The sequence below is a fragment of the Camelus bactrianus genome, chromosome 9 (genome assembly GCF_048773025.1).
Source record: "Camelus bactrianus isolate YW-2024 breed Bactrian camel chromosome 9, ASM4877302v1, whole genome shotgun sequence".
In the NCBI taxonomy this organism is placed as follows: Eukaryota; Metazoa; Chordata; class Mammalia; order Artiodactyla; family Camelidae; genus Camelus; species Camelus bactrianus.
The window spans coordinates 76,859,418-76,873,505 of record NC_133547.1 but is presented as its reverse complement, the minus strand read 5'-3'; the positions used below and the strand labels follow the sequence as shown (position 1 = coordinate 76,873,505).

The 14,088-nt window shown below is 49.3% G+C and overlaps 1 protein-coding gene across 1 annotated transcript in view; it reads right to left on the bottom strand.

The window, feature by feature from the left end:
• Window positions 1-1,700: 1,700 nt before the first annotated feature.
• The window catches only part of ABCC11 (ATP binding cassette subfamily C member 11), a 67,849-nt gene continuing 55,461 nt past the window's right edge, over window positions 1,701-14,088 (bottom strand). Inside the window, exons 24-30 of the mRNA XM_074370796.1 lie at window positions 11,977-12,066; window positions 10,181-10,370; window positions 8,553-8,712; window positions 4,729-4,807; window positions 4,027-4,137; window positions 2,305-2,469; window positions 1,701-2,178 (exon numbers count right to left, since the gene is read on the bottom strand). Of these exons, the coding sequence (XP_074226897.1) occupies window positions 2,083-2,178; window positions 2,305-2,469; window positions 4,027-4,137; window positions 4,729-4,807; window positions 8,553-8,712; window positions 10,181-10,370; window positions 11,977-12,066 (891 nt within the window). The 3' untranslated portion in view covers window positions 1,701-2,082. The remainder of the gene's footprint in view (window positions 2,179-2,304; window positions 2,470-4,026; window positions 4,138-4,728; window positions 4,808-8,552; window positions 8,713-10,180; window positions 10,371-11,976; window positions 12,067-14,088) is intronic.

Below are 14,088 nucleotides of genomic sequence, written 5' to 3'. Positions count from 1 at the left end.
GAAGGAGACCAACAGGGCAAAAGGAACTTTAAGAGAGAGAAGACATTCACCTGGGAAAACCCTAGGAAGAGAAAGAAGCAGGAGGTGCCTAAGAACCCACGACGGGCACAGAGGTGATGTAACGTGTCACTAGCTCTGAGAAGGAAAAGCCGGGCTGGGCTAACAAGATAACTCATAAATCTAAGTGTAACAAGTGTCGGTTTACTGATCTAAGTTCTGCTGGGCTAACTCATAAATCTCAAGTTTAGTGTCGGTTTACTGGGCTAACAAGCTAACTCATAAATCCAAGCTCAACACGTGTCAGTAACGTGATCTGTTCCTAATAGGTAAGCTCCAGTGTACTGATTCCTTGCTTTTTGTTGTTCGAGCCTTATTGGCTAATAGCCCCATGCAGTATAAAACCCTATAAAACCCCATGCACACGTCTTGGAGGTGCTCAGAGCTCCGGAGCAGAAGCCCCTCTGAGCCCGCTGGCGTAATACATCTGAGTGCTTCAGCCCTCTGAGTGGTGCTTGTTTCTTGGCTGGCCTGTCATTTCCGTAACAGCTCGAAGCCCTGTGGTTGCATCAGCCCAGTTACAGTTCATTCCCGCAGGGATTGGTTTGCTGCTCTCTCTGCCTGGGACAGTCTTTCTTACCCCAGCCCTCTTCATCTGAGCAAATGTTTGTTCATATTTCAGGTCTCAGTAAACTGCAACCTCACTTCCACCAGGAAGCCTGCTCTGACTGTCCCCCTCGCCTGCACCCTGTTACTTGGTTCTGGAACCTCCTGTTGACGTGTTTACTATTTACTCACTCTCAGGAGGGCAGGATATCATTATACCCCCAGCAACCCCACCCCCACCCCCAGTGCAATAGAATGGGAAATATTTGGTTTTACTGAATTTATTTTTCCTTTTGGCAAAATCAGACATGGTAATCTGAAAACAAGAGGAAAATACCTTGAAACATATTTCCCCACAACAATGAGGTCGCCCTAGAAGTAAACTGAAAATAATTACTTTTTGTATATACCTGTGACCACTCGGCAAGGCAGTGAGGGGGTGGGGAAGAACAATTAATCTTATTTCCAGTTGGCATATGTTATAAACTAACTCTTCATTTCACCCATCTATGCCCGTTTCTAAACAAGCATATAATAGACAGCTAGTATTTGGGGGCCTGCCCAGCATCCATGTCCATTTTTCATTAATGGAGTAAGCGCAGCCCAATTTTATTTTGGAGAAACCACCCCCTCCGTTCTCCATCCATGTGATTCAGGGCAGCTGACCCCATCCCCAGGCCCAAGTGTGGGCATGTGACCTGGGCCTGGCCAGTCGCTATATTCCAGCAGCCTTGCCCATGACTGGTTCAGGGATGAGAACATGACCCAAGCTGGCCCAGTGATATTCAGACCTGGAGAAAGAAGACCTGGGAGTGCTGAGCTGGTGGGGCATGAGCCTACAGCTACTGGCAGCCATGCCGCCACCATGAGGAGAGAAGGTCAGAGAGAGAAGCCAAACAAAATATTGCAGAGAGTAGAAGAAAGGCAGAGGCTGCAAGGTAGACATCCTATGATATTGACACCCAACCCAGAACTTCTGGACCTTTGCATCCCATGAGCCAATCAAGTCCTTTTTTTTTCCAGAAGTCAGTTTAAGGATGTCTCTGTTCCCTGGAGTGGAACGAGACTAGCTAACATAGAAAGCAGAACAGAGGATGTGGCTTATTTTTACTTTTATTATTTTGCAAAATCAGTACATCATTTGTAATGCTTTTAACACCGATCAGAAAACTATAGTAAACCTTAACATTATTATGAAATTTCTCAACATATCAGTTAAAAAGAGACACATGATCCTTTGATTAACTAGTCTTCAGTAGGGCTGGGTTTCCCACTTTTGGGGAGCCACAGAGGGCCATGTTCTAAGTTTTGCTCCTCAGTGTCCTTGCCGTCCATCACCAGCACTCCTGAGCACGTAGCAGCCCCACTTTCCAGAGAAGCAGCCATCTCTGCACAAGGAGGTCATAGACTACGGTCTCCCAGCTGCACTCCTGTGCGCCCTGGTGAGCTGGGACTCCCGCCTCCACTCGATCCCCATCCTCATTGGCTCAGAGAAGAACTGGCTGATGCCAACAGGGCTGCAAACACGGACCCAGGCTTCTTCTGCAGGACCTCAGGCCTGTCAAACTCCACCACCTGGGAGCCGGGGAGAGGAGAGGAGAGGACAAGGGAACAGCTGAGTTCGGTCATGAAGGATTCGAAGTCCTCCGGTGGTGCCAGCCTGGGAGCCATCCTCCCCGCAGTCTGGGGATACCCCCTCACCTTCCCTTTGTCCATGACCAGGATGCGGTCACAGTTGAGGACAGTGGAGATGCGGTGTGCGATGACCAGCACCGTGCAGCTCCGGAAGCCTTCGCGGATTGTGTGCTGGATCAGGGCATCAGCCTCCAAGTCAATGGAGGCTGTCGCTTCGTCAATAACGATGATCTGGTGGACACGAGACGAGGGTGAGCAGCTCCCTCAGGCTGAGATCGGGGTCTGGTCCTGGCTCCGTCCACCACTAATCTACCAAGTCCCTCAGCTGGAAAACGAGACCTTCGGACTGGGTTCAAAACCCACCTGGAACGCTCAGTTAGCCATTACATTATGAAGAGAATGTTAGGTCTCAACCAAGAGCTAACTATTTTAGTGACTGGAGAATCTAGTTCTCGAAAATGAATATGTGCCAATGGCAACTTCTTGTTTTGTGAACCACCTTATTATTTGTCTGAATGAACACAGAGCAGTGTTCCCTGAAGAAGGGCCAGGCACACGCCGCGGGTGGCACAGGAGATGGTGTCGTCAGTATACGGATAAAGGTTCTTTTTACAATAATATGCACGAGAAAAATCTGCAGATAAATGTACTTTTTACCTTAACAGTTTTGTGTTCCTTTCATTAGCAGCATGGACCAGAAAAATCTAACTAGCACAGAAAGTGTGATTTTACACACATTCCTGTATGAGGCCGTGTTGATTTTTTTTTTTTTTTTTATGGAGGCACTGGGGGTTGAACCCAGGACCTCATACATGCTAAGCATGTGCTTAAGATGAGGCCATTTTTAAAAGAGAGCATTGTGAGTAAATCACAGGTTAGGTGGTATCCAGATATGACAAAAATCATTAAGTGATAACTCAAATTTGGGAAACAATATACAGAAAGCAACTTCCGTGTCCAGCAGCTCAGTAACTGAAATACGGAGCTGAGAGGCTGAGGAAGTGCTCCATCCATATTTCAAGTCCTGTCACTCCTGTCTCAGGAAGAGGGGAGGGTCCTCCTCTGAAACCTGCTTCAGGCCCCATCGCGCTCCGCCTGCTCTTGCCCAAACTCTGACAGTCCACACCCACATGTTTTGCATTTATCACTAAGTAACCATGCTGTGTGTTGCGTGTGCGTGTGCGTGTGCAAGTACGTATACACGTGTGAGTGTGGAGGTGTCTGTAAGTGTGGATTATGGTTGTGTATCACCTCCCTTGTGACAGAACGTTTGCTCCAAACTAGCCCCTGGAGCACCTGAAATTACTGCCCAAATATTTGGAAAACTTCAAGAAACATTGTCAGATGAAACATTTAAAAAATAGGTCACTTCGCCCCGGAACAGCTGTCATCTGATTCTCAACTCTAATCAAGACAAGGGAGTGCCCTGCATCCAAGTTTTAAAAGGAAAGCACGGTAGGTGATTTTTATTTTACTGCGTTTCTAACCTTGTGACTTTCTGTAGAAGTGTGTCATGACTTGGTGGTGTCAGCTTAGGTCAGGATGCCGGGGTCAAGGGCACCCAGGCAGAGGCCACCCCCCGACCCTGGCCCCAGCACACCCCAGCCCACTCCCCACCCCCGCCTCCGTGCGCACACGGAATGGCAGAAAGTGACACAGCAAGCCCTTGTGGGATTTGCGGACAGAATCCAGCACAGGCCCAGAGTCCCGTGGTGCCCGAGGGAGACACGGCCAGCATGTTTCCCAGGCCAGGCGTCACCGGGACCAACACGCACCCACACCTCTCACCTTGGAGCTGCAAAGGAGGGCCCGGGCGATGCAGAGCAGCTGCCGCTCCCCTACTGAGAAGTTTGCACCATTTTCCACTTCTGCTTGCAGTCCTTGAGGCAGCTTTGAAATCTGTGACATCAGGGAAGAGGCCCTCCAGCCACTGTGCAGTGAACCCTAACCGAACGTCATACCCCCTCCTCTCTCATCCTGTGACACTCCTCCCATCTCTACACCCCCAGCCGACGGTCTTTCTCATTCTCAGCTGCGCCCGTCTCACTCCTCTGGGAGTCTCCGCATCTGTTAGACCCTGTGCCTGGAAAGTTCGTGAAGACCTGTGCCCGGCTGCCCCCTCAGTAATTGGTCTCAGTCATACGTGCGTCTTTACAGAGCCCCGGCTTGGCCCGGCACTGCAGTGTCTGCTGGTAGCATCACTACCTGCACAGGACTTGGCGGTGTCTGAAAGCATCTTGCGTGTTCATTGCTTATTGCCTTTGTCTCCCTCGAACGTAAACACCAGGAGGACAAAGTCATACCCGCCTGGCCCTTGCTGTGCCCCCTGAGCCAGAGCACGCTCACCTCATTGCTGCTGTCTGAGTCATCAGCCTTTATCTAGGGGTCCCAACCCATCTCAGCCCCACGCGGCAGCATCTGGAATATCCTTGAGAGGGGCCTGGAGGGTCAGCAGGCTGAGACCAAGGACTGGGCCCTGCAGCCACTCACCATCCTGCTCAGGAACGTCCTCTCCAAGACGTCCCAGATCTGCTCGTCCGTGCAGCGGTCAAAGGGGTCCAGGTTGAATCTGCCACGCAAGAGGAAGAGAAGGGTTCAACAAGCACACGGACCATTGAACGGTCTGCCCCCTACATAGCAAGTCACCAAGGATGGTTAGAGCTGGATCACTGGGTTTAGAGAAGCCCATGGAACTTCCATGAGTGGTCATTCCTTGTGCCTGCCCAGTACCCCTTCCTTCTGCAAACAGCAGCCCCCAGACCTTGTTGAGGGGCCACCTCCTCCCCAGCTGCCAAGCCCATGTGGTCCAGGTGGGGCTCCACCACCAGCTCCAGGGTGGAGCAAGGGACTCAGGTATAAGCAAATCAGCCTGTGGCCACAGTGATTGGCTGGGGGCGGGAAGGTAGCCAATCAGAGCGTATCTCAGGACTTGGACAGGAATCCCAGGAAAGGGACTTGTTCTTTCTCACTGACTGAGCAGGGGAGGCGGCACCACTTGCCTTGGGAGTGGGACACATGGGCCCCCCAGGGCTCCCATCAGAGCCTGAGAATGAAGCCAAGGCAGGATGAGGAGGACACTGGGCCCTTGAATCAGCCTTGGTCTTCCCAGGGTTGGGAGCCAAAAGAGGCCCTTGTAGCTTAAGCCACTTTCGGCAGTGTGGGTGTTAGAATATACATCACATAGTATTTATCATTTTGACCATTTTTACGTATATAATTCAGTGGTGTTAAATACATTCATGATGTTATGTAACAATCCACTAAAACTCATCATTTCCAACAAAAACTCTGCCCATTAAGCAATCTCCTTCTTCCCCTCTCCCTCAGCCCCTCAGCCCTGGTAAATTCTTTACTTTCTGTTTCTATGAATTTGCCTATTCCTGGTACCTCATTTATGTGGAAATATACAGTATTTGTCCTTTTATGTCTGCTTTATTTCACTTAGAATAATGTTTTCAAGGTCCACCTGTGCTGCAAAATATATCAAATTTTCATTCTTTTCATGGCTAAATAATATTCTATTGTGCTTATCTATCATATTTTGTTTATTCATTTATCTGTTAGTGGAAACTTGGGTTGTTTCCATCTTTTGAATATTGTGAATAATGCCGTAAACACTGGTATACTGGTATCTGTTCAAATCTTGCTTTCAACTCTGTTGGGTATATACTGAGAACCAGAATTGGTGGATCATATGGTAATTTTATATTTAACTTTTTGAGGAACCACCAAATTGTTTTCCACAGTGGCTGTACCATTTCACATTCCCACCAATGGTGCATGAGGGTTCCAGTTTATCAACATCCTCACCAACACTTGTTACATTCCTCTTTCTTTTTTCTTTTCTTTCCTTTCCTTTCCTTTCCTTCCCTTCCCTTCCCTTCCCTTCCCTTCCCTTCCCTTCCCTTCCCTTTCCTTTCCTTTCCTTCTTTCCTTCTTTCCTTCTTTCCTTCTTTCTTTCTTTCTTTCTTTCTTTCTTTTCTTTCTTTCTTTCTTTCTTTTCTTTTCTTTCTTCCTTTCTTCCTTTCTTCCTCTCTTTCTTTCCTTCCTTCCTTTTCTTTTCTCTTTTCTTTTCTTTTTTTAATTATAGCCACCCTAGTAGGTATCCCGTGTGGTGAGGTCATTTTTTTCTGTCTCTTGCAGTGAAAGAATCCTAACTGATAATCCAGGTGACTGACATCAAGTTGGGCCCTCTCTGGACTTTACACCCATTAGGTTTGCACTTGCATTTGCTGTAGGCAATATTCTAAACACTTCCCTCTTCTGCAACCACTCAGTCCTGATTGAAACCTGTTCTTAACCTTCGCTTTATCTTTCCCCAGTTCTCGCAGCCACGCACATTTTGCATGCAGGGCTAGACTGTGTTAAAGAAGCAGGGCTAAAATGCCTTAGTTGCATATTTGATGGTCTCCAGTGCTTTTTCACAGACGGGCTCACTGACACCCTCTTCCCCACGAGACGGGTATACCTTTCACTGATGAGAAAATTACGACTTACGGGTGCTAAGTGCCTTGTTCAAGGTCACACCACAAGGCAGTCGGAGAGGTAGAATGGAAGCATAGATACTCAGAATTAGACGGCAACTTAAAGGGCAGAGTGAACCCACATTTCCTGTACTCCAGCCCACACTTCTTTCTGCTGCAGCGAGGGACTATCACTGGTTAAGAGTTGGAATACCTGAGGTTATATCTCACCTTTACCATTTACATGTGTGTCTCCTTAAACAAGTCACTTTTCCTTGCTAAGTTCAGTTTCTTCCCCTGTAAAGTAACACATAATAATAGTGCCTACCTCATAAGGTGGTTGTGACAGTTAAATGGCGCAGAATATTAAGGCATAAGGCTGGCATGTACCTCAATAAATGTTAATTCATTTTACTTTTACTCCTCCTATACCAAGGCACCATAGATTGGCCAACTTCTACCTTAACATGGAAATCTGTCACTAAACGTTATCTCATTCCTCTAAAACAACACAATCATAAAATTCTGTTTGTACACATATATACTCTCCTTGGAAAGACTTTCTCTCCTTTTTCTGCCAGGCAAGCTCCTTCTTATCCTTCAAGACCCTGTTCAAATGTCTCCCCCCCCCAACTCTGTGAAGCCCTCCTGGATTCCCCCAGGCAGAGTTATTTGTCCTACTTCTGGGCTCCCTCAGCTCTTGGTTCATATCTCTGATCTAGCAGTTGCCTCCCTGTATCATAATTTGATATGTCTTACATCTCGACAATGCCCCCACCCCCGATGACACCGTGCACTCCTCGGGCAGGGAGCAGTCATGCATCAGAGTGTCCCCAGTCCCTAGCACAAGGTGGGGACCTGGCAGAAGCTCCAAAAAGGCCAGTGAAATGGATGAAAGGATGAAGGAATGAATGAATGATGAGTAAGTAAATAAACGGATGATCAGAGCTCTGGGGTTAGTTTACTCTCTTGCCTCTAAGAATGCCCCTGGATTATCCTTGAAATGTGCGGGATCCAGCTTCGTTTTTTGGTTTTTTTGTTTTGTTTTGTTTTTTTAAATCTTTTTTTTTTTTTTTTGGCTTTTTAAATTTTTTAATTTAATTTTTGGGGGGCTGGGGAGAGATTTGGTTTGTTTGTTTGTTTGTTTGTTTTAATGGAGGTACTGGGGATTGAACCCAGGACCTTGTGCATGCTAAGCATGCACTCCACCCCTGAGCGACACCCCACCCCAGCTTCATTTTGAATGCCTTCAATCTTCCTCAGTCTCCATGCCTTGGGTTCCCACACAATGAACATGCTCTGTCCTTCAGCAGCACTAATCCGGGTGAAGTTTAGTCCCCAAGCAGACTTCCGAGGAAACAGAAAGTGTGGAGAAGAGGCTGAAGGATGCAGTTCTGTCTGCTTCACTGCGGGGACTGCCTGGACTGGGAAGTATTTCCTAACATCCAGCCTAAACGCCCCTACTGGCTTTATCCATGGGAGAGAGAAGAAAATGAACCTCATGCCCACATGGAGGGATGTGGTGAGCCACAGGGAAAGTGCTAATAGTGACCTGTAACCTGACCAATACCATCAGGTGTCTAAAAAATAAAAATCGTGCACCTTTTGTCAAGGGCATTATGGTTTACAACGTGCTCTTGTGTTTATCAGGGCCTCATCCAGTCCTCAAGGACACCCTGGGGAGGGGAGCCAGGTGGGTATGTGAGGCCCCGTGTGCCCAGGAGAGAGCAGAGGCCTAGAAATCAGGGCTTTGGTCCCGGGTAACCAGAGGCAGCCCAGCTCCAGCATTCCGACCCGCAACTCCTGCTGGGAGCCGCCCTCCTCACGGGCTGGCCTTGGCCCCGCACTCACCTGATGGTCCCTGGCAACAGGACAGGATCTTGAGGGATAATGGAGAACTTGGACCGCAGGTCCTCCAGGCCGAGGCTGCAGATGTCCACGCCATCGATGAGAATGCGGCCCCTGGCAGGTTCTACCAGGCGGAAGAGAGCCACCCCCAGGGAGGACTTCCCTGCAGGGGAGAGACAAGTGGGGACTCTGTCCCCTGCATCTCCAAGAGGGGCAGCACACGTTGTATCTGGCGTCCAGCCCTGACCTCCCCGCTCTGTGGCCCATTCCTTGTCATCATGAGCCTGGGGAGAGCAGAAGAGGCCTGGCGTCTCTGCTCCAGGTGCTCCAAGCTGCCATGAGCGGCTTCCTACCGCCTATCCGGGAGGGCTCGAATGGAGCCCCTGGGTTCAGTCCAGCTCACATATTTGTTTTGTTTCATACACACAGTGTTACTGTTTTTTTTTAATTCTTTTGCCCCCATTAAAAAAAAAATCCAAAGACCTTATAGACAAAAATTCAAATTGCATGCTTCTCTTGAAAGTCAGTGGAACCTGTAACACTGGTCCCATACCCACCTCGGCAACAGGCAGCTGGAGCCAAGTGTTGCCGCTTCCTTGAGACAGAACGGTGTTCAAGTTCAATGCTCTGCCCTCCCCAACCTCCTTTCATCACATCCCAGATCCACTTCACTCATCCGGGTTACTCGCCAGGCTCCCCAAGGCATTTGAGTCCAACCAATCAGGTCAATGGGAGGGGCAGCCGTGTGTCTCATTCACCTTTGCGTTAACACGCCTGGCAGAGAGTAGGTGCTCAGTAAATAGCTACTGGATGAATACAGTCAATTGGAGTGTATCTACTGAGAGCTTCTCTCTGTCAGACCCAGCCCTGCAACTGCAGGCAAGAAATAGAAAGGGAAGTACACACGAAAGAATACAGCTGGAAGCTCTTCACCTTGCAGTAGCGCAAGGCCTTCAGGGGTCCCGAGGAGGCGAGACACTCAAGGCTCCAGTCATCCTTGGGGGCTACCTGGAGGAGGCAGCTCCAGTGCATAGGGGTGGGACAGGAATTGCTCAAGTCTGAGCAGTGTCTTTGAACAATGCAAAAAGCGGGGTTGGGTGACCCTTGAGTCAGATCTCCCAAAAGTGATGGGGTTAGGGGGAAGGAAGGCAGAGAAGGAGGGGGCTGACAAGAGAGGTCTAGGAGGGGAGGCAAGGAGGAAAGGGAGGACCCAGAGCTCACCCTTGCAGAGCCCTGCACGCCCCCTGCTGGAAGTGCTCGTCCCCACACCCTGTTCACCCCTCAAGTCAGCTCAAACGTGGGCCTCAGGGCCCAGGCCACTGTAGGTCAAGGAGCCACCAACCCAGTCACTCTGGTTAATGCCACCCCTCCCCTTCCCCACGGCATTCACCACCTGCAGTCATCTTCCTCACTTCCTTATTTGATGACCTGTTAACATCTGTCCCCTCTACTGGAATTTCAATACGATGGGGACTTGGGGTTTCATTCTCCAGTGTCTGGCACAGGGCCAGCACAAAGTGAGGTCCCAATAAACACCCGTGGGGTTGCTGAGCAAACACCTGCCCAAAAATAGGTCTGACACCCAAAGGCCAAATTTGAGGTTCAGGGGAGACCCGGGATGCTCAGCTCACCAGAGCCCGTCCTGCCCACGATGCCCACCACTTCCTGGCTGTGAATCGTCAGGCTGAGGCCATTGAGGATAATAGGCGTGTTGTCTCTGTACTTCATCTGATAATCCTGGAATGTGATTTCTCCATGCTGAGGCCACCCACGCGGACAGTTCACGCCTTCTATATGTAAAGGAGCCTCAGGGACACACATCTCATTTTTAAAGAAAGAAAAATCACTAGTTATCATCAATCTCTGCCCATTCCCTGCTGACCGACCGGCCTCTAGCTGTCGGGTGTGTGTCCCACCCCAGCCCAAGGGTGAGCCACCACTATGTGATCAGAGTACACCCCAAAGGGAACGTCCTGCCCCCAGCCACCTGGAACACACATGATTTTTTTTTAAGTTTTTTGTTGTTGTTTGTTTTGTCTTTTGGGGGAAGATGGGGAGGTAATTAGGTTTATTTATTTTGATGGAGGTACTGGGGATTGAACCCAGGACCTCATGCATGCTAAGCATGCACTCCACCACTGAGCTATACCCTCTACCTGAAATAAACATGATTTTTTTATCCCCAAAGGCTGAGATACCATATTGCTAGTCCCCTTGTTATTAACATGGGAACTCTCCCTAGTTTATCGTATGTGTTTTATATACAGATCCCTTGTGCAGACTTACCCTCTCTCAAGGCCCAACCTAGGAAGTGGGCAATTTTAGATAATTTCACAGGTGAGAAATAGAGACAGTTTACAATCACACAGCTAATGAGCAGACTACCAGGGGACTCGAACCCGGGGCAGCATGACTCCAGGCCCACAACTCTGCAACAAGCATAGCGGGTGCTTTGAGAGGAAAGACTGCTGGAGAAGAAGCCCTGCCACCTGGCTGCAGGTCATGGCTCCTCTGCTGGCGCAAGGGTCCCAACAGCGCCCCTCAGTGTTAAATGAGTCTGTGATTCACAAATTCTGCTCGTGACAGGGGCAGAAGACTGGCTTTAAAGGGCTCTGCCAGCCCCTGGCTGTGTAATTGTAAGCAAGATGCTCAGCCTGGCTAAGCCTTAGTTTCCTCTCCTGAGTAATGGGGCTAATGCTTCAGTCAGCCTTATTAAATTGTTTCATAATTCCACGAGATAATCTATATATAATAATATTGAGCCTTGACTACAGGCCAGGCACTATGCTAAGGGCTTTACATGTTATGTTATTTAATCTTTGCAATAAGCCAATGAAGTAGATACTGTGGTCTGTCCCATTTCAGAGATGGTGAGCAGCGAGGCTAAGTCATGAGGTCACATAGCTGATTCAAAGTTTAGACCTGAACCCAGGTGATATGGCTCCAAAAATCTAGGCTCTTAACTACTATGACATGAGTAGAAATAACACTAATAATAATAATCATAATAATTATATATTATTATTATATTATATTATTATATTATTGTTATTATATATATATAATAATATATTATTATTATTATTATTATTATTATTATTATTATTATTATTATTATTACTATTATTACTATTATTATTATAATACTTGGGCAAAACTCTCATTTCTATAAGGGCAGATCATTCCCTCTACATCCAGGAGCTCCATGAGGGATGCAGTTAAAATGAGCCGACAGTTTCAGAAGAGCTTCTGAGAGATGCTATACACAGGTCTAGGGGCGAGGAGGGGGAAGGGCCAGGAGCCCCAGGTGCCTCCTGGGGATGTCTCAGGGTCCCTAGGGTGCCGGGGCTTGCAGAGGTCACACAGCCCCAGCTTCGATGTGGAGCCGGCGAGATCCCCCTGCACAAAACGCAGACCTGTGTCCCACCTTCAGGTACTGCAGCATCCTCTCCATGGCTGTAAAGTACCCCTCTGTGTCTAAGCCAATTCGAGCAGCACCCTGGAACATGGACGCCAGCTGGAATGAAGGAGAAGCTTCAGGTTAACAGGCTTTGGGGTGCGCTCAGGCTCTCCCCACTCCCAAAAACCAGGAGCTGCGGTTCCCCCGAACAGTTCCTCAGACCAAGACAGTTTCCCTGATGGGGATGGAGCACACACTTCTGGTGCCCCCGAGTCCACTTTTGAGTTTAGCTGCAGCTGTGGTAGGCAGTCACAGGCGAGAATCCCACTGACACTCTTCCACCTCGTGTACCCTCTGCTTTCTGCTCAAAACCTTTGTCCATACCATGGAAGCCCACTCAGCCCATGTGCAGTGCAGCCCAGAGACACGGGAGCTCTGGCCCTTGGAAGCAACCCTCAGCTAATGGAAAAGGAGCTGGTAGATAAAGGCTCCTGTCTCTCAGACTTCAGGGGACAATCCTGGGACCATTCCATAGCTTCTCAGGAGATTTGGGTAGAGTTGAGGCTGGTGACCTAGGACAGTGACCTCAGTGACACACTTTCACAGTGCACTTGCTCCTTCCCTGTCTCACGCTCCTGCTCCCTCGGTCCTGTTTCCTGGGAGCATCTTGCAAATAATCTGTCTGCATCCGAGTCTTTGTCTCAGGCTCAGCCTTCAGGGAAACCCAGGCTAAGAGGGATTCTTGGGAATTGGAGGCACCAAACTGAGGAAACTGAGGCCCAAATAGAGGAAATGATACCTACAGAATCACCCGGAAGCTGGAGGCAGAGCTGGGATCGGGGGCCCAGTCTTTACGCTCTGTGCCCCCAGGCCATGCAGAAGGTGCTGGGCAACAACTCCATCATACATTCAGTCAACAAACTTGGACAAAGGTGCTAAAGCAGGCTCCACGCTTCAAGTGCCGCAGACACAGGCCCTGCCCTCAGGGAACGCCCAGTCAGATAGGGAGACAGACAGGTCACCAGAGAACAGCAGCACTGAGGGAGGCACTCCACAACAGAGTCAGCCCACTGCTCCACTGTGGCCATGGGACAGTCACCAGATGAGGGCCACTAGGAAGGCTTCCTGGAGGAGCTGGCACTGGAGCTACATTTCTAAGGAGAGGTGGGATTTAGCCAACCAAACACCTGTGGAGAGGGATGTTTTGTCCTAAAAGAGGGACAAAGTCCTGACGGAAGCAACATGGCCACATACATGCACGGTCCCACAGGCCATCTCGCTGTGGCTGAAGCAAAGGGTAAGGACGGGCCAGAGAGGGAAAGCCTGTATAAGTCAAAGAAGGCGGCCACCATCATGAAACAACACTGAGCTGGGGAAGGAGGCCGGGGTGCGTTGGGAGGCTGCCTTTCCTCCAGTCAGGACATCAGACACAGCCGGCTGTCTATTAACAGCTGGTCCTGTCTCTCTTCCTTGCTTGTGCTCAGATGTTTGGCAGCCTGGAGCCCCTGAGTGGCTTGGGTTATTCCAAACCAATCCTGTTAAGCCAGCGACTGGTTTAGGAGTGAGCCATGACACAATCCTGAGCAATGAAGCAAGAGGAAGACTCAGCTGGGAGTATGCCAGGAAACTACTCCTAGTTCTTACACGGGGGCACGTGGGAAAAGTGATCTTGTCTCCAGACTGTGGCAGTTTTGGGTGGGGATGTGTTGCTTGGGGCTGCAGCCGCCATTTTGTGAGCTTGAGTGGACACTCCGGAGGACAAAGTCAGGTGTAGGTGCCAGACCAGAAAGATAAAGCAATCACGGGTTCCTGCTAGGCCACTGAATCAGCCAACAGAGAACAGCCTTACCCCAGCCTTCTGGTCACATCAGATAATAAGTTCCCAGGTGGTCCAGGCCATTTTGAATTGGTTCTGTAGCTTGCTTTGGCTTGAAGCAGGAGCGTGGCTAGTATTTACTGAGAAATCTCTTAGGCCAGCAACAAGGTGTGTGATTCCTGCCTCCCAAAGCCTGAACGTGATTTTTTCAACAATGCTTGCAGAAGTCAGAGAGGTACCAGTCTGAGCAGAGGAGAGAGAGCATGTGGGATCTGGGGCCAGATCTGAGGGCCCGGAAGGCAGGTCCTGGCTAAGGTTTGGTG